The 20,640-nt window shown below is 42.8% G+C and overlaps 1 protein-coding gene across 1 annotated transcript in view; it reads right to left on the reverse strand.

Annotated features, from left to right (window-relative positions):
* Positions 1 to 20,640, reverse strand: part of gabbr1b (gamma-aminobutyric acid type B receptor subunit 1b) — a 235,593-nt gene that overhangs the window by 119,734 nt on the left and 95,219 nt on the right. Inside the window, exons 7-8 of the mRNA XM_089023383.1 lie at positions 20,369 to 20,535; positions 9,936 to 10,070 (exon numbers count right to left, since the gene is read on the reverse strand). Of these exons, the coding sequence (XP_088879509.1) occupies positions 9,936 to 10,070; positions 20,369 to 20,535 (302 nt within the window). The remainder of the gene's footprint in view (positions 1 to 9,935; positions 10,071 to 20,368; positions 20,536 to 20,640) is intronic.

A 20,640-nucleotide genomic window follows, 5' to 3' on the forward strand; every position in this document is an offset into this window, starting at 1 on the left:
TATATATATATATTCAAGGAGTCCAAGATGGCGCCCGAGTAGGCTCTAATGAGCCTTGCTTTTTTTGTTGTTTTTGTATTGTTTTTGTGTTTTCTTTTGTCACTTTGTGTTGTTGTGCGTCGTGTGGAACGGATCCGGATTGTTTTTCAGCATTTTTGACCACGACATTCATCAAGGAGGAGACTGTGCTGAGCGGTTGCGCCTTTTCGGCAGCATGGATATGCCAGTACTGTTTTTGAAAGGGAGGAATGTCGGAGCCATTCGACTGTCATCGCTGGACACCACAGGGGCCATTGTGCTTTTTTGCATCTGTAATGGGCAGCATCTTCACAGCCCCGCTTTGTTCAGTGGAAGGTCGGTGCTGTTGGACAGTCTGCGGCTGGATGGATACATGGCTTGAGGAGCCCGCGATAAGAAAGAAGGAGTGTCAGCGCAGAGCGCCGATGCGTGTATATGGAACTGTCGCGGGATGGAATTGAAGCTGATTTATGTGGGACAGGAGATGTGAGACAATCTCTTTTCGTCAATGGATGCTACAGCTGCGTGTTTGCTTTCAACATTTAGCTTGTAGTCGACATGCACATTCCACCATGATGTCCCTGATCCACTGGTGAAGAGACGCTTTGATCCTCTCCTCTTTCATCTGGAACTGCTTTATGTAACAAAGAGGGTACAGAAAGTGCTTAAGAATGAATGTCTCTCTGTGTCTTTGTGTTGTCATGTTATTTGTTATTTAGGTTTTTTTTTTGTTCTTTTGACTTCAAGACGGCGCCGCGAGAGTGGCTGCCTTTCCAGCAGCTCCTAAGTTTTGCTTTTATACTTTCATTTCTTTCATAACTTTGCTGCTGTGAAATGTAAATTTCTCCACTGCGAGACTAATAAAGGCAAATCCAATCCAATATATATATATCCCAAAACTAGCCAAAACTAACATATCAGGAGAGCACTCACAAAATAGTTAGCTGACGAAGTTTCTTGGATAAGAAGCGAAACCTCCGACCCATTCAAAGAAGTACAGATGACGGCTGAAGAAACCTTGTCATCGACAGTTGTACATTCTTATTTAGCCGGCCCTATTTGCTTATCAAAGACTCACAGGATCCTGATGTGACAACCTTTTGTATTTTGCGTATGTCTACACAGTGGGGGTAATTACGTCTTTGAAGAGGGATTTGCCTATCAATCAACGTACCTTACTTTCGGCACTATAAAGGGCTTCAGAGTACAATGTGAACTGTCAATGGCTATTTGCGCTCATAGAAAATCTGCCGTCACTCAAAAGCTGACCACAGGATCTCCTGTCACATTTCCCCGAAATAATTTGTTTTCACTCTACAGCAAATATGAACAGAAGTTATTGAATGGAGTCTGTCTACTGGCTGGCAACCAATTCAGGGTGTCCCCCGCCTCATGCCCGAAGACAGCTGAGATAGGCTCCAGCAACCCCCGCGACCCTAACGAGGAAGAAGCGCTACGGAAGATGAGATGAGAGAGACAGTCAAACCTTGGTTTATGAATGTCTCGGTTCTCAACCAATTCAGTTTTCGACCAAAAATGGTGTTTTTTTTTGTATGCCTTGGTTTACAACTGAGAATCAGTTCTCAACCAAACTGAGCGTACCTGAATGCACCACTCGACTTCCCTCTGCCTCCCTATACGTCACTTCCGTGTGTCGCATCTCATTATGACCGACGCATTATCCTCATGTAGCGTCATCAACAGGGATGAGGGAGCTTACATGCTCTCTACTACCTGGAGCAGTATCCTGGAGGGACGAACGCACAGCGGGGGGCGTGACTTGCCTGTCAGATCTGACAGGTAGGTCACGCCCTCATAGCAACACCAGCTGAAAATGGCGCGTCACACCAACATCCGTGACACTCTGACGAAGGCGGAAGTAGTCGCCGAAACATGTCAGGTATTTGAACACCTACACTGTCTGGAAGTAAACAATCTGCTTAACATTAGATATCAAGTAGACGGGATGAACTTAGTACAACGAGGTGTATTGATGTTGTAAACTCCCTGCTAAGTTTTAATCCCTCTGGCCAGCCAGTTCAAACCTCTCTGTGTGAGTTTACACATTCTCTCGAAGGTTTGTAGAATTGTTGGTTTCACTAAACAAACCACAGGAGAGAATAGGTGTGTTTCGGTATTGCCAATAAATAATACATTGAAGTTAGCTATTTTCTCATCTACTGTCAGCATCGCATCCAACTGCCTTTTTCCACATCTTAGTCACATTGGTGGACAAGGCTGAAGGAATGTGGGTCACTGTCTCACAGAAGCAAGTGGAGGAACACTATCATATAAATAGCTGACTGTTTGAAAAATGGAACAGTGCATCTTTTACCAGTATTGACGATGATAATAATAATAATAATAATAATAATAATAATAATAATAATAATCCTCTTCTTTTCCTTTCGGCTTTTCCCTTCAGGGGTCGCCACAGCGAATCAATGTCCTCCATCTATCCCGTTTTTTTGCATCCTCTTCTCTCACACAAGCTACCTTCATGTCCTCTATGACCACATCCATAAACCTCCTCTTCGGTCTTCCCCTCGGTCTCCTGTCTGGCAGTTCAAGGCTCGGCATCCTTCTCCCGATATAGTTACTCTCTCTCCTGTGGACGTGTCCAAACCATCTCAGTCTGACTTTCTCTGCAAAGCCTCTAATATGAGTTGTCCCTCTAATGTACTCCTTCCTGATCCTATCCAACCTGGTCACTCCCAAAGAAAACCTCAACATCTTCAGCTCTGCTACCTCCAGCTCTGCTTCCTGTCTTTTCTTCAGTGGCACCGTCTCCAGTCCAAACATCACGGCTGGTCTCACCACGGTTTTATACACTTTTCCTTTCATCCTAGCTGAAACCCTTCTATCACACATCACACCTGACATTTTTCTCCAGCTGCTCCAGCCTGCCTGGACACGCTTCTTCATCTCTTTTCCACACTCTCCATTGCGCTGGACAGTTGACCCCGAGTACTTAAAATCCTCCACCTTCTTTATCTCTTCTCCCTGTAGCATCACTCTTGCACTTGGATCCCTCTCATTCACACACATATATTCCGTCTTGCTGCGACTGATCTTCATTACTCTCCTTTCCAGGGCATATCTCCACACCTCAAGTTTCTCCGCCACCTGTTCCCTGTTCTCGCTACAGATCACAATGTCATCTGCAAACATTACGGCCCAAGGAGATTCTTGTCTAACATCGTCTGTCAACCTGTCCATCACCATAGCAAACAAGAAGGGGCTCAGAGCTGACCCCTGGTGGAGTCCCACCTCCAACTTGAATTCCTCCGTCACACCAACAGCACACCTCACAACTGTCTTACAGTCATGATACATGTCTTGCATCGCTCTGACATACTTTTCCGTCACTCCAGACTTCCTCATGCAATGCCACAGCTCTTCTCTGGGCACCCTGTCGTACGCTTTCTCCAGATCTTCAAAGACACAATGCAATTCCTTCTGACCTTCTCTGTACTTCTCTATCAGCATTCTTAAAGCAAACACTGCATCTGTCGTACTCTTTTTTGGCACGAAGCCATACTGCTGCTCACAAATGTTCACTTCTGCTCTTCGTCTAGCTTCAACTACTCTTTCCCAGAGTTTCATTGTATGGCTCACCAACTTTATTCCTCTGTAGTTAGTACAACTCTGCAAATCTCCTTTGTTCTTAAAAATGGGCACGAGTACACTTTGTCTCCATTCTTCAGGCATCTGTTCACCATCTAAGATCTTGTTGAATAACCCAGTCAGGAACACCACCGCCACCTCTCCAAGACACTTCCATACCTCCATTGGTAAATCATCAGGCCCGAGTGCCTTTCCCCCCTTCATCCTCTTCAGCGCCCTCCTCACTTCATCCTCGCTAATGTTTGCTACGTCTCGGTCCACAACAGTCACGTCTTCTACTCTTTGTTCCTTCTCATTTTCCTCATTCATCAATTCTTCAAAGTACTCTTTCCATCTTGCCATCACACTACTGGCACCTGTTAATACATTGCCATCTCTATCCTTAATTATCCAAACCTGCTGCAGGTCCTTACCATCTTTGTCTCTCTGTCTCGCCAGTGTGTAAAGATCAGTCTCACCTTCCTTGCTGTCCAGCCGAGCATACAAGTCATCATAGGCCTCTTGTTTGGCGTTTGCCACCTTTACTTTAACCGTGCGCTGCATCTCCTTGTACTGCTGTCTACTCTCGTCCGTCCTCTCAGTGTCCCACTTCTTCTTTGCTAACCTCTTTCTCTGTATACACTGCTGCACCTCCCCACTCCTTATCTACCTTTCTTCCACTCGATACACCAAGTACTTTCCGACCCGAGTCTCTGATTATGTTCGCTGCAGTTTGCCAGTCATCTGGAAGGACCTCTTGCCCACCCAGTGCTTGTCTTACCTCCTTCCTAAATGTCATGCAACACTTCCTTTTTCAACTTCCACCATTTTGTCCTCACTTCAGCCTTTGGTTTCTTCATCTTCCTCACTGCCAGCGTCATCCTACACACCACCAACCTATGCTGTCTGGCTACACTCTCACCGACCACTACTTTGCAGTCACTGATTTCCTTTAGATGGCGCCGTTGACATAAAATGTAGTCTACCTGTGCACTTCTGCCTCCACTCTTATAGGTCGCCCTATGTTCCTGTCTCTTCTGAAAGAAAGTATTCACAATAGCCATTTGCATTCTCTTAGCAAAGTCAACCACCATCTGTCCTTCAGCGTTCCTCATCTGGAGTCCAAACCTGCCCATCACCTCCTCATCATCTTTGTTTCCTGCGCCAACATGTCCATTGAAGTCTCCACCAATTACAACCCTCTCACTTCTCAAAAATCTTTATGTCGGATGCCCTTCCTGACACAACCCTCTGTATTTATCCAGGCTTGGGACCGGCACAATAAGACACTGGCTTGTGCCCCCTTGTGGCTACATTCCCTCATTCTCCAGCATAATAATAATAATAATAATAATCATAAAAATAATAATAACTACATTATTATCATGCATTTAATTTCAAATAAATCCAGTCATTAATTTGAGTAAGACAAGTGCGTTGTTGTTGAGTGAGCAGGTGTTAAAGAGAGCCAGTTTGAGGGTTTTTTGTTAGATGTGGGAGACAGTGAGAAATGCGGGAGTGGGCGGAGATTTGGTTATGACATTTTCAAATATTTTCTCTCGTCAATCTAGTCGTGAGGGTATCTGGCTGCAATGATGGATGGTATAGAGTACATGGCAGCAGGATGAGACAGTGACAGCTGGGGCCTGAATGAGGGAGCTTTGGCAGGGGTACGTGCTGGGAGCTGATAGAGTGGAGGAAGAGGAACGTGCAGGTGTGTGCAGGTTTGTGACTCGTCAACTTGTGTCGTGGTGAACAGCATGCTGGACATTTTCTGCCAGTATTCTGCTCCCGAGCTTGTGGGGGTGCACACAAGCTACCTTCATGTCCTCTATGACCACATCCATAAACCTCCTCTTCGGTCTTCCCCTCGGTCTCCTGTCTGGCAGTTCAAGGCTCGGCATCCTTCTCCCGATATAGTTACTCTCTCTCCTGTGGACGTGTCCAAACCATCTCAGTCTGACTTTCTCTGCAAAGCCTCTAATATGAGTTGTCCCTCTAATGTACTCCTTCCTGATCCTATCCAACCTGGTCACTCCCAAAGAAAACCTCAACATCTTCAGCTCTGCTACCTCCAGCTCTGCTTCCTGTCTTTTCTTCAGTGGCACCGTCTCCAGTCCAAACATCACGGCTGGTCTCACCACGGTTTTATACACTTTTCCTTTCATCCTAGCTGAAACCCTTCTATCACACATCACACCTGACATTTTTCTCCAGCTGCTCCAGCCTGCCTGGACACGCTTCTTCATCTCTTTTCCACACTCTCCATTGCGCTGGACAGTTGACCCCGAGTACTTAAAATCCTCCACCTTCTTTATCTCTTCTCCCTGTAGCATCACTCTTGCACTTGGATCCCTCTCATTCACACACATATATTCCGTCTTGCTGCGACTGATCTTCATTACTCTCCTTTCCAGGGCATATCTCCACACCTCAAGTTTCTCCGCCACCTGTTCCCTGTTCTCGCTACAGATCACAATGTCATCTGCAAACATTACGGCCCAAGGAGATTCTTGTCTAACATCGTCTGTCAACCTGTCCATCACCATAGCAAACAAGAAGGGGCTCAGAGCTGACCCCTGGTGGAGTCCCACCTCCAACTTGAATTCCTCCGTCACACCAACAGCACACCTCACAACTGTCTTACAGTCATGATACATGTCTTGCATCGCTCTGACATACTTTTCCGTCACTCCAGACTTCCTCATGCAATGCCACAGCTCTTCTCTGGGCACCCTGTCGTACGCTTTCTCCAGATCTTCAAAGACACAATGCAATTCCTTCTGACCTTCTCTGTACTTCTCTATCAGCATTCTTAAAGCAAACACTGCATCTGTCGTACTCTTTTTTGGCACGAAGCCATACTGCTGCTCACAAATGTTCACTTCTGCTCTTCGTCTAGCTTCAACTACTCTTTCCCAGAGTTTCATTGTATGGCTCACCAACTTTATTCCTCTGTAGTTAGTACAACTCTGCAAATCTCCTTTGTTCTTAAAAATGGGCACGAGTACACTTTGTCTCCATTCTTCAGGCATCTGTTCACCATCTAAGATCTTGTTGAATAACCCAGTCAGGAACACCACCGCCACCTCTCCAAGACACTTCCATACCTCCATTGGTAAATCATCAGGCCCGAGTGCCTTTCCCCCCTTCATCCTCTTCAGCGCCCTCCTCACTTCATCCTCGCTAATGTTTGCTACGTCTCGGTCCACAACAGTCACGTCTTCTACTCTTTGTTCCTTCTCATTTTCCTCATTCATCAATTCTTCAAAGTACTCTTTCCATCTTGCCATCACACTACTGGCACCTGTTAATACATTGCCATCTCTATCCTTAATTATCCAAACCTGCTGCAGGTCCTTACCATCTTTGTCTCTCTGTCTCGCCAGTGTGTAAAGATCAGTCTCACCTTCCTTGCTGTCCAGCCGAGCATACAAGTCATCATAGGCCTCTTGTTTGGCGTTTGCCACCTTTACTTTAACCGTGCGCTGCATCTCCTTGTACTGCTGTCTACTCTCGTCCGTCCTCTCAGTGTCCCACTTCTTCTTTGCTAACCTCTTTCTCTGTATACACTCCTCCACCTCCCCACTCCTTATCTACCTTTCTTCCACTCGATACACCAAGTACTTTCCGACCCGAGTCTCTGATTATGTTCGCTGTAGTTTGCCAGTCATCTGGAAGGACCTCTTGCCCACCCAGTGCTTGTCTTACCTCCTTCCTAAATGTCATGCAACACTCTTCCTTTTTCAACTTCCACCATTTTGTCCTCACTTCAGCCTTTGGTTTCTTCATCTTCCTCACTGCCAGCGTCATCCTACACACCACCAACCTATGCTGTCTGGCTACACTCTCACCAACCACTACTTTGCAGTCACTGATTTCCTTTAGATGGCGCCGTTGACACAAAATGTAGTCTACCTGTGTACTTCTGCCTCCACTCTTATAGGTCGCCCTATGTTCCTGTCTCTTCTGAAAGAAAGTATTCACAATAGCCATTTGCATTCTCTTAGCAAAGTCAACCACCATCTGTCCTTCAGCGTTCCTCATCTGGAGTCCAAACCTGCCCATCACCTCCTCATCATCTTTGTTTCCTGCGCCAACATGTCCATTGAAGTCTCCACCAATTACAACCCTCTCACTTCTCAAAAATCTTTATGTCGGATGCCCTTCCTGACACAACCCTCTGTATTTATCCAGGCTTGGGACCGGCACAATAAGACACTGGCTTGTGCCCCCTTGTGGCTACATTCCCTCATTCTCCAGCATAATAATAATAATCATCATCATCATCATCATCATCATCATCATCATCATAAAAATAATAATAACTACATTATTATCATGCATTTAATTTCAAATAAATCCAGTCATTAATTTGAGTAAGACAAGTGCGTTGTTGTTGAGTGAGCAGGTGTTAAAGAGAGCCAGTTTGAGGGTTTTTTGTTAGATGTGGGAGACAGTGAGAAATGCGGGAGTGGGCGGAGATTTGGTTATGACATTTTCAAATATTTTCTCTCGTCAATCTAGTCGTGAGGGTATCTGGCTGCAATGATGGATGGTATAGAGTACATGGCAGCAGGATGAGACAGTGACAGCTGGGGCCTGAATGAGGGAGCTTTGGCAGGGGTACGTGCTGGGAGCTGATAGAGTGGAGGAAGAGGAACGTGCAGGTGTGTGCAGGTTTGTGACTCGTCAACTTGTGTCGTGGTGAACAGCATGCTGGACATTTTCTGCCAGTATTCTGCTCCCGAGCTTGTGCGGGTGAAAACAGCCCGTCTTAAAAGGGATGGACGGCATGAAAATATGTAAAAATTGTGAATGAAGCCCACATTGTGGGTACTGAAGGCAGTCGTAGAGACTGAGAATACAGCTGGAAATGTCCACGGTGGAGAGAGAGCAGGTCACAAATGACAACTGATTTCCTGATAGAGTTGAGGAACTGAAGAAGTTTGTGGAAGTGACTTGGTGGGATGCAGTAATCCGACCATCATGTACAATCATGATTGACAGATGGTGGGAGTGTCTTCAATGGAGTTTTGCGAGGATGATGGGCACTTGTCAGCGTGTGTGCAGGGAGCATAAACATTCGTGACAACATTATTCTGCAGATTTATATTCCGTTTTTTTTTTTGTTATATAAAGGAGCCAGTGTCATCAAGGTGTACCGTATGTACTGCACCACATGATGCACCTAAAAACATTTAATTTGATCAAAAGCCGAGAGTGCATCTTATAATTCACCGTGCCTTATATTTGCATTAATATTTTTTGGACATAGTATTTTAAATGTACTTTTGTTACAGCTGCGGCGGTTGTTTAAGTCAAACATAACTAAAACTGTATTGTATTGTATTCCCTTGAGTGGGGCTCAATGTAGTGGATGCATAATGGAACTGTAGCCACAATTGTCGCTCCTTTTCCCTGCACCTTATAATGCGGTACACTAGGGGTGTCAAATTTATTTTTTGCCGCGGACCACATTGTAGTTACGGTTTCCTCTTGGGGGGCTGTTATGAATTAGGGGAAGCCATTATTAGAATGTTTCATCCCCTCCACATATGACATATAGAGTGCACAACAAATTAATGAATAACTAGTTTTCAAATTTGAAGTCAGGAATAATGACTATTTGTTTCAGGACTTACTTCAATGACAAATGCCCTGTAACCTTTGTCATTACCTTTACAAGTGTTTATAATGTGTGTATTACGTTTCAATGTATAGATATTGCAGTGGTTCACTTTCTTTACAGCTGAGTCACATACAGATTTTCTCATGTGCCCACGTCTTGAAAATCAGTCGAGAGAGAAGCATTACATTTATACTGGCCATTAAAGATTAGGACTGTCTCACTTCAAAAACTGCCCCCACTGATCAAACCAATTTTAAGAAATGGACATTTCTTCTTTTCCTTTTGGCTTTTCCCTTCAAGGGGTCGCCACAGCGAATCAGTGTCCTCCGTCTTCAGAGGTTTGACTCGCATGTTTGTTTTGGCCAAGCTTTTACGTAAGAAATGGACATTTACCGGACGCAAATTTCTTGTCTTAATTTGTAAAGTGTTATGAAGGTCTGCTTGTATTATTATTATTATTATTATTATTATTATTATTATTATTATTATTATATTACAGGTACCTGCATTAGTTTGGACCCACTTTGTCAGGAGTAAATAGCATCTACATGGCACAAATCAGGCTTCTGATGCATCTAGAATCTACCGTCATTATGATGAGGCATTCCATCATGTGTGTTGTGGCTATGATACAGTTGAACAAAAAGTTGTATAATCGTGTTGCAAATGTGAATCTTACAACGATGAGGTTCCACATGCGAGCAGCCTCAGCCACCAGTGTGGACACTGAACTGCAGCCAGGCATGAGTACAATCTTGATGGGCTCGGTATACAGAAGGTCGTAAAGCAGCTTGGTGGCTTCTCCGGGATCACACTGTTGACAGAGAAATAGTATGGCTATTAGTAAATATGCTCTGCTTATGTTTGCCTACCTATAAACAACAACAAATCATAACTTCCCAACCACCAACAGAACTATAGAGTGTGTGTGTGTGTGTGTGTGTGTGTGTGTGTGTGTGTGTGTGTGTGTGTGTGTGTATGTGTGGTGGGGGGTGTATGTGTGTATGTGGGAGCGTGTGTATTGGAATGTGTGTGGTTCTGTGTGTGTGTGTGTGGTTTTGTGTGTGTGTTTTTTGTGTGTGTGTGTGTGGTGGGGGCTGTATGTGTGTGTGTATGTGGGAGCGTGTGAATGTGTGTGGTTCTGTGTGTGTGTATATATATATACACAGTAAAGTCTCGTTATATCGATATTCAAGGGAGTCTGAAAAAATATCGATATAACCGGGACTATCGATATATCCGACCCTGTTTGCATGTAATTTTCTCCGTGCGTGCATAGAAATAGTATCGATATAACCGGCACTATCGATATATCCGATATCGATATAACGAGACTTTACTATATATATATATATATATATATATATATATATATATATATATATATATATATATATATATATATATATATATATATATATATATATATCCCACTCCATTCCATCAAGTCATAAACAGCCATCAAAAAGGTAAATAAAATGATTTTATTATACATTCCAGTTTCTATAATGACAATGCAATAGCACATTTATTATACATAAAATAAGTTTTTTTTGTGGAGTTTTAAGGCTTATTTAGTAGCAATTTATTTTGTTTAAGGGGACCTGGGAACGGATTATTCTCATTTTAATAGTTTCCTATGACAAATTAATGTTTGGAAGACATTCTTTTTGCCTTACACATCCACCCTGACAAGAATGACAGGCACCATACATCCCAGCACGGAGACCCCCCATGGAGGGAACATTGGCGCTTAAATGTATATTTTCTTTTAATATTAGATCTCATTCTAATGCCATCTCACCAATGCGTGAAATGCACATGAATTGCGAAAGACGCAAGGTGAGGCATGATTCAAGGTCATCTCAGCACTGACGGCCTCATCAGGGGTGTCTCCATATTTTGGAGGCTTGGGATGAAGGAAAAACATTTACCCAAACAGTCAAGTTGGATTAACTTGAGTCACAAATACTTTTCATTTACAACTTGTAAGTGGAAAATCCATAAGCAATTTAAAGGACAACTGACATCACTTTTTTGTTTCCTGACATCAGAAAAACGTTTCATAGCCAACGTTTTATATCCAACGTTTTATACCCAAAACACGCAGTATGGTATTTTTAGTCAAATGCAAAACACCAATCAAAATGACTTAAAGTGTCTAAAAAGTACTTCAATTTGAAATCGGAAGTGGCCAGATTCAGAAGGTTCCGCCCCCATGTTCGTGGTGTCATGGCAAGACGTCTTGCCTTGCTCGAGAATCAAAACAATGGCTTCAGACTCGGAGAATATGTTTTCTTGTTACTCATCCATTCATGAATATGATTCAAATAGTTCTGAAGAAGAAAGCATACATGTTTGCAATCGATTAAAGAATTTATTCCATTTCATTTTGAGGCATCAGGGGTGGGAAATGTCGCACCCAAAAAAGGCCGTTTCCACAGGCTGATTAATTCCTTACATAGAGCTTTGTCGCCGTCTTCTGCCTCTTTGGTCCTACATGACGTTTTCAGACCAAAGTACAGCAAAATGCATTGACGTGATGGAAGGACTGCTACAATGTGTCCTTTTTTCGGTCAGGGGCGTTCCTTCAGTGACGTAGGGTGAGGACTCGTCACCAACTCAAAAACAAGCGTTCCGGCATATTCAGTGTGAGTCTTAAAACGTAAAATATAGCTATATGTGGTGGAATCTTTGTAAAATACGCTCAGTAGAAGTCATTTGAAGTGATTTTACAAATTATGGACGCAACTTGTCCGGAGGCATCGGTTGTCCTTTAAGCAAGGACAGCAACAAAATCAAATAATCCAACAGGTAGCGGGCAGTTTGTTAGTCCTTACATATATGCTTACTGCAACGTAACAGCAGGTGTGCACATTGAAGGGAAAGCCCTTGTCTGCCACCTGCTTGAGACACACAAGAACATGATCAAGCAAATAATATGATGTCAGCTATATTAGATTTGGAGAGCTACTCTTGAACTAAATCTGTTTAAAAAATGCATTCTTAATTCTGGTCATTTAAAGGAAAACCGTGTCCATAATTTGTAAATTTGTAAAATCACTTCAAATGACGTCTACTGAGGGTATTTTCCAAAGATTCCAACACATATAGCTATAAAAGTGAAGGTTTCGGACGTTTCGCCTCCTATCCAAGAGGCTTCGTCAGCGAACTAAAGTCTGACTGGTCGTATCGGCCCCATTTATATATCCCTAATGTCCAGACCTGGTGGCGCCGGACACAGCTATGATAGGTCCCTACTCTCAGGTTATGTGTGTACTACAAAGTAATGTAGTTTATTCCATACATTGTAAGAATGAAAATTGTAAAGAGCAGTACATTGGGGAGACTCAACAAATTCTCAAAAAAAGACTTTATCAACATCGCAGGGATAATACTAGTGGGCCTCAATCGGCAGTACATTTGCACCTAAAAGCTAGCAACCACTCATTTGACGACAATGAGGTTAAAATCTTAGCGAAAGAACATAGATGGTTTGAAAGGGGAGTAAAAGAAGCAATTTTCATAAAAAAGCTAAGTCCTTCATTAAACCGATATGGTGGGGTGAGGTTCAATTTGGATCGTTCATACAATAGCCTGCTCAGGCAAAACAGGTTAGGCAACTTTCGCAATGCTGATGAGGGTCGTTATGCTGATGAGGTGATACCGGGGGGAGTGGGTGTAATAGGCCAATCGTTAGTCAGGAATGTAGGAACAATCAGTGGGGCCACAGGGGGGGGGGGGTCCCGCGCCCCCCCCAACCTGAGAGTAGGGACCTATCATAGCTGTGTCCGGCGCCACCAGGTCTGGACATTAGGGATATATAAATGGGGCCGATACGACCAGTCAGACTTTAGTTCGCTGACGAAGCCTCTTGGATAGGAGGCGAAACGTCCGAAACCTTCACTTTTGTACAGATGACGGCTGAAGAAACCTTCTCATCGATGGACCACTCCTGTACGACTGAGAGCTTACACAGACACATATAGCTATAGTTTACGTTTTAAGACTCGCGCTGAATATTCAGAAAGTCTTGTTTTCGAGTTGATGACGATGCCTGACGTGACGTCACGTCTGGAACGCCCCTTGACCAAGAAAGCGACACACAATGCATTTTGGGTATTGTGTTTGGTCTGAAAACTTTGTGTGGATCCGTGTTGATGCCGAAATTAGAAGGAAAACACATAAATAACGCGATGGTGAATTGTTGTTTGTTGCACCAAGACTACTATTTGATACGAGTTGACACAAATTGCCAGCAGACAAATCAGCCCATTTCCAAGGGAGCTTGGGCACCATCTTGTCCATTTTCTGGGACGCTACATTGGAGTCCAGACGGCTCAAATTGATACGGTTGCAAACATTGATGCTTTCCTCTTCAGAGCTATTTGAATCATATTCATAACTGGATGAGTAACGAGAAAGCATATTCTCCCAATCTGAAGCCATTGTTTTGATTCTAGAGCAAGGCAAGACGTCCTGGCGTGATGTCACAAACAAGAGGGCGGGACCTTTTGAAATTCGGCATCTCCGAGGTCATTTTGAAGTAGTTTTGGCACACTTTAAGTCAGTTTTATTGGTTTAAAACAGATTCCTTATCTTACAGACAGTGTATTGTCAGTGTTCAAATATCTGTTTTAAATTAGACAGGATGAACTTAATACAACTAACAACAAACATTTTTATTGGTGTTTTGCATTTGACTAAAAATATCAGGCTGCGTGTTTTGGCTATTTTAGATGCGATAAAACATTTTTCTGATGTTGGGAAACAAAAAAATGGTGTCAGTTGTCCTTTAAAAATCACATCCACACACACAAACACACACACGCGCACACACACACACACACACACACACACACACACACACACACACACACACACACACACACACACACACACACACACACACACACACACACACACACACACACACACACACACACACACACACACACAGATCAGACCTGGAGAAAAAATATTCATGAATGTATAATCACAGAGGTGTGGTGTATTAATCAATCTTGGTTCCATACGGTTGATTAAAGACCAGTCCCCCAACACCTGACTAACTAACTGATTAAGGAAAGATGGGGTGAGATATTACTTTTTCAAATGTGCTGTGAAGCATGTCAGCAGACTTGTACCTTTTGACAGTTTTGATTCATGATATAGTTTTACATTTTCCATCTCTTCTGTCAGAAGTCTCAAGGGGTCAGGATCCAAGCTGGAGAACACGTCACAATTGCAATGATTTAAAGGACAACCGACACCATTTTTTTTGGTTTCCTAACTGACATCAGAAAAACGTTTGATTGCATCTAAAATAGCCAAAACACGCAGGCTGATATGTTTAGTCAAATGCAAAACACCAATCATAATGACTTCAAGTGTCTAAAAACTACTTCAAACTGAACCCGGAAGTGGCCAGATTCAGATGGTCCCGCCCCCTTGTTCGTGGTGTCACGCCAGGACGTCTTGCCTTGCTTGAGAATCAAAACGAAGGCTTCAGATTCGGAGATTATGCTTTCTTGTTACTTGTTTGCAACCGTATCAATTTGAGCCGTCAGGACTCCAATGTAGCGTCCCAGAAAATGCACAAGATGGCGCCCAAGCTCCATTGGAAATGGGCTGATTTGTCTGCTGGGAATTTGTGTCAACTAGTATCAAATAGTCGTCTGGGTGCAACACACAACGATTCACCATTGCGTTATTTATGTGTTTTCCTTCTAATTTCACCATCAACACGGACCAACACAAAGTTTATATATAGCAGCAGAGGACTACTCCCTGAAGCTCCACTGATTGTTCCTATTGTTCTGACGAACGACTGATTGCCCCACTTCCACCGGTATCACCTCATCAGTATTACTAATCCTATGTTGCCTAAGCAGGCTGTTGTACGAAGGATCCAAATTGAACCTCACCCCACCATATCGGTTTCATGAAGGATTTAGCTGTGGAGCTGCAGGGTGTAGTCCTCTGCTCCCCCAACCTGAGAGCACGGACCTATCATAGCAGAGTGCGGCACCGCCATGTCCGGACAGTAGGGATATAAATACAGGGCCTAAACTACCATTAAGTCTTTAGTTTGTTGACAAAGTTTCTTGGATAGGAAGCGAAACGTCCGACACCTTCAACGAAGTACAGATGACGGCTGAAGAAACCTTTTCATCGATGGACCATTTCCTGTACGACTGAGAGCTTACACAGACGTCTAGCTATATGCGATGGACTCTTTTGTACAATGCGCTCAGTAGAAGTCATTTGAAGTGATTTTACAAATTATGGACGCAACCTTGAATACAATTGGTCAAACACCCTCTGGCCCCTCTCTTGCTTGCTTTTTTGGGGCTCCACCACGACCACCACCTTGCAAATCGTGACACTAACGTGGCCACTGAGCTTCCAATGTCATCCATCGGCAGGTTGCTCGAGAGCTGCTAAGGGACCGGAAGAGTCACGGAAAGAAGCGGATACTCTCATGAGACAACAGCAATTTGTTCAAAACTATACTGAAGCGTTCAATAGGTGGACATTCAAAAGCTTCTATAGGGTCACAATTTGTATACAAGGTGTATTTTTTTTACATTAATTGGACAGTAACTTTGAGCTCCCACAATACTTTAGTGTTTAAAGCTAAATATAAATCCTTGACCAAGTTTTGATGTTTGTGTGCGTATGAAAGCGCGTGTGCAAACGCTGTGAAGGGAATTGTCATGCTTGAAGGATTAGCCTGTCAATCAATCAAACCCTTGAAATAAGCCCCCGCGCACTGGGGAAATCACAACTCCATTTAAATGAGATGTCACAGGATCCGTGTGGCTTCCTCGTGACACTCGGAACCTTTGGCAGGCGTCTTCACATTGCAGCGCCGCAGGATTCTGACATCATCTTTTCAGCGGATCCAGTGAATGTCAGAAATTCTGCGCTCGCTTTACTGCCTGATGTCACAGGCTTTGTAGCAAGGTCGATGTGTTGGAAGGGGGGCTGGGATTTCTCATATTAACCCTTTCATAGTTTATCACAAGGGGTGTCCAAACTTTTTGCAAAGGGAGACAGATTTGGTGTGCTAATTATGTCGGGGGGGCGGGGCAACCTCGGTGGATGAAATTACAGTGATACCTCATCTTACGAACTTCATTGGTTCCCACAACGTGTGTGTGTAAGGTGAAGAGTGTGTCTTCCAAACATTAATTTCCCATAGGAAACCCTTAAAAATAAAAATAATCGGTTTCCAGATCCCCATAAAACATAATTCTCTACTAAATAAGCCTTAAAACTACACACAATATACATGATTATATGTATAGTAAATGTGCTATTGTATTGTAATTAAATCAATAAACTGTACCGTGAAATAAAGTCATTTTATTGACCTATGTGATGTTCGTTGATGTAGTTGCCTCTTGATGATATCCGAGTGAAGTTGCCATGCTTTCTGGGCAATAATACCCTCACTCATACTGTCCACTGCTAGCTGCTTTTCATTAATCCAAATCAACAGATGTTTTTTTTGTTTATTCTGATTCTGATTTTTCAACCTCTTCTATTGTTAGCTGACTAGCTGTTGGCTATCTGGCTATCTATTAGCTATTTATGAGCTATCCATTAGCTAGCTGGATAGCTATTAGCTATTTATGAGCTATCCATTCATGAGCTAGCTGGATAGGTGGCTGTTAGATGTCTAGCGGGCTGGCTGATGACAATCTGGCTATTATTATTGTGTATTGTGTATTATTGTGTGCTATCATTATTATTATTAATTTAAGTATACCTTTCTTCCGGTGAATGTTGATGCAGAAAATGTATCATTCCCAATGAGCAAAAAGGGTGTATTCTCCCGAATGAAATTTGTGTCTTTCAGTGATTTTATATTAGACGGGCAAATCTGTGCTGTTGTTGGAGATAGCTTCTTTCTTTTCCTCTTCAGCTTTTCCCTTTAGGGGTCGCCACGGTGAATCGGTGTCCTCCATCTATTCTTTCATCCACTTAAAAGCAGTAATTCATGTCTTTGTTCCATCTTGACTAGGCTATTATTGTAAGGCACTTTATTATGGAAACAACTGGATGTGGGTCGCTCAAGGGTGTCGAGTTGGTACAAAATGTTGCTGTTCACCTCCTAATTTGAGCTCATCAGAGTGAGCACAAAACTACAATTATGTCTTCTCTTCACTGGCTCCCTGTAGATTTTTACAGCTCATTCTAAGATTTTTTCTCACATTTTTTTCCCCTAAAATGAATCAATGGCGTCTCCCCATTTTACCTTTCTGAGCTGATGCAACCTGACCACCCACCTGGTACTTGAGGTCTGCAGATAAGAAGTCACTGGAGGTCCTGAGGACTAAGGGGCGTCTCAGAGTGGATATAGCATCATAGACCCTTATAAATTAAACACATTATTTATTGATTTATTTATTTCGATAGTTTGTCATTTATTTATTTATTTATTCCTTGCATGCTGGGTCCGAGAGGACAGTAATTTCATCTGTGCTGTATGTCATGCAAATTAGCATATTTGACAATAAAGCTGACTTTGACTTTTTGACTTTGACTATTTATGTATTTATGTATTTATGTATTTATTGATTTTTGATTTGTTGATTGGTTATTTTTGTTATTTTTAATTTATGTATTTATTTTTGATATTTTGATTGTTTTTATTTTTCTTGAATTCTTTCATTTACATTTGTTTTGAATTTTTGATTTTTTTTTTTATGTTTATTTTTTTTACTTTTTTATTTTTGGGATGATTGATTGATTGATTGATTGATTGATTGATTGATTGATTGATCGGTAGGTCGGTAGATCTATGTGTAGTTATCGCTCTATTTATCTGTGTGCGTAGGTGTGTGTTTGGAGTGTACCCATGCCAATCAGGAATATAAAATAAAGAAAAATCAGAAGACAAAGATGGATGATGACAAAAACGAATTTTGTGAGAAATTTTGGGAGCAGATAAAAGACAGATTAAGACCTGTGACATACCGTTGAATGACATTTGCTCCTCCTCCTGTGTTAGGCTGATTGTCCACTTTTTCCACCTGTTGCCCTTTTCTTTGTGTTCAAATAATCCTGTCTCTCATTGTCCCGTGCCAGTGTGTTCCCTTCGCTATAAACCTTGACATAATTCCGTAGTCGCTAATCCTCAAATAAACTTCCCTTGGTAACAGGCGGAAGTAATCAAATTGATCAGCCAGTCGTCTAAATTGTGCGCCAGTTGTAGATGCAAATAGCGGGAAGAAAAAGCTTCGCTATTGACCTCTTATCTCATCATAATATCTTCACGTCAAATGTTTTCAGTCCACAGCACAAGGAACAATTTATTCTCTCGGTTCCAGTACTTTAAGGTTGGTGCCGTCGCATATTTTTTACCGGCATTTTTCGTGCCACAACATAACGGCAACATCCTGTCACCAGCTCGCAATGGAACAGGTGACATCATAGCAGCAGTATGACCGAAATGGTGGGACTAAATAGGGCGCAGGTGTCAAAGTCATTTTTCATCTTTCATTTCTTTCATGACTTTGCTGCTGTGAAATGTAAATTTCTCCACTGCGAGACGAATAAAGGCAAATCCAATCCAATCCAAGTCAAGGCCTGGGGTGCAAATCTGGCCCGCCACATCATTTTATTTGGCCCGCAAAATCTTTTAAACTGAATTAAACCTCACACCACCAAGGCGATTTAGTGAAGGTTTTTGCTGTTTTATGGATGGGGAGTAAAAGAAGCTATTTTCATAAAACAGAAAACCCCTTCACTAAATCACCATGGTGGGATGAGGTTCCATTTGGATCGTTCCTACAACCGACGTATTAGGCAACATAGGCTTAGTTATGCTGATGAGGTGATACCAGATCAAATGGGGCAATCAGGCCAGTCGGAGACCCATACTCGGGCAGGACAATAGAAGTAATCTGTCAGAAGTAATCGGTATAGCCGCAGGGAGTAGTCCCCAGCCCCCCCAACCTGACAGCAGGGACCAATCATAGCAGAGTCTGGCACCGCCACGTCTGGACAATAGGGATATATATATACATATATAGGGCCAAACTACCAGCAAAAGATTTTAGGTCGCTGACGAAGCCTCTTGGATAAGAAGCGAAACATTCGACACCTTCAAAGAAGTACTGATGACGGCTGAAGATGGACCACTCCTGTACGACTGAGCGCGTACACAGACACAATCATTTTTTACTTCAATGTTGAAAATATTCTAATGGCTTCCATGATTTCATAACGGCCCCGAGAGGAAAAGCCAACTACAATGTGGCCCGCGACAAAAAATGACTTTGACACCCTTGATATATGGGAATTTATGTATCAGACAGTGATCCAAAGAAAGCTCACTGTAGCATGTACGGCCCATATACAGTAAAGTCTCGTTCTATCGATATTCTCGGGAGTCGGAAAAAATATCGATATAACCGGACTATCGATATATCCGATCCTGCGGCATGTACATTTTCTCCTTGCGTTCATAGAAATAGTATCGTAATAAGCAGTACTATCGTTATAACCGATATCCATATAACTAGACTTTACTGTACTTTATACACTGTGCATACATAAATTGTTGAGTATAAATTACCATGTTGCACTACTTAGCCGGTGGCAGCTATTGCCCTTTAGTGTGTTTTGATGCCACATTTACCCTTTTTCCGGATTATAAATCACTCTTTTTGCCTTACATACCCTTTCTGGGAACCACTTAAGTTCGTAAGATGAGAAATCACCATAGATGATATTTATATCATATATATTGTTTTTGAAAAACTTTTGTCATTCATTGAAGGTGCGCCTGATTTTTGGGTGAGCCTGATACACCGGAAAATACGGTAACTAGTTCTCTAATTTGAAGTCCAAAATAATGACTGTTATTGTGGTTTCGATGGGACAATTAGCAATTTTTGTTCGGACTTTAGCAAGCAATATTTTTAATTTGCTTTTGCGGGCCAAATAAAATGATCCGGCGAGCCAAATTTGGCCTCTGGGCCTTGACTGTGACACCTGTGACGAAGCGATGAACTGCTGTTTGTATTATTGCTTGATTTCTATCCTTGCTCATGGACAAATCAAATGCTAGAGTGTAAAAAAAAGGAAGTTACTCACCATGCTGTCATAATGTATCAACTCCAACTGGTAGTCGGGAAGAATATCGGCTCGCTCATTCACCAGATCCAAAGCCATCTTAGCGGCAGGAAGGCAAGCTTGTCCTCCAGGCCAGCCTCCGCTCATTGGGAAGAGAGCTCCGATGTATAGCTTCTTCTTGCCGAGAGCTGGATAGGGGCAGAGCAGGAGCGCAGCGAGGGTCAGGGTCAGAGACAAGCCGGCGGCGGACCTACTGCGAGATCGGCTTCGCCAAAGCGGAGCCATGCTATTGG

Source organism: Hippocampus bargibanti, linkage group LG20 (genome assembly GCF_051943395.1).
Source record: "Hippocampus bargibanti isolate YZ-2025 linkage group LG20, ASM5194339v1, whole genome shotgun sequence".
NCBI classification, from domain to species: domain Eukaryota; kingdom Metazoa; phylum Chordata; class Actinopteri; order Syngnathiformes; family Syngnathidae; genus Hippocampus; species Hippocampus bargibanti.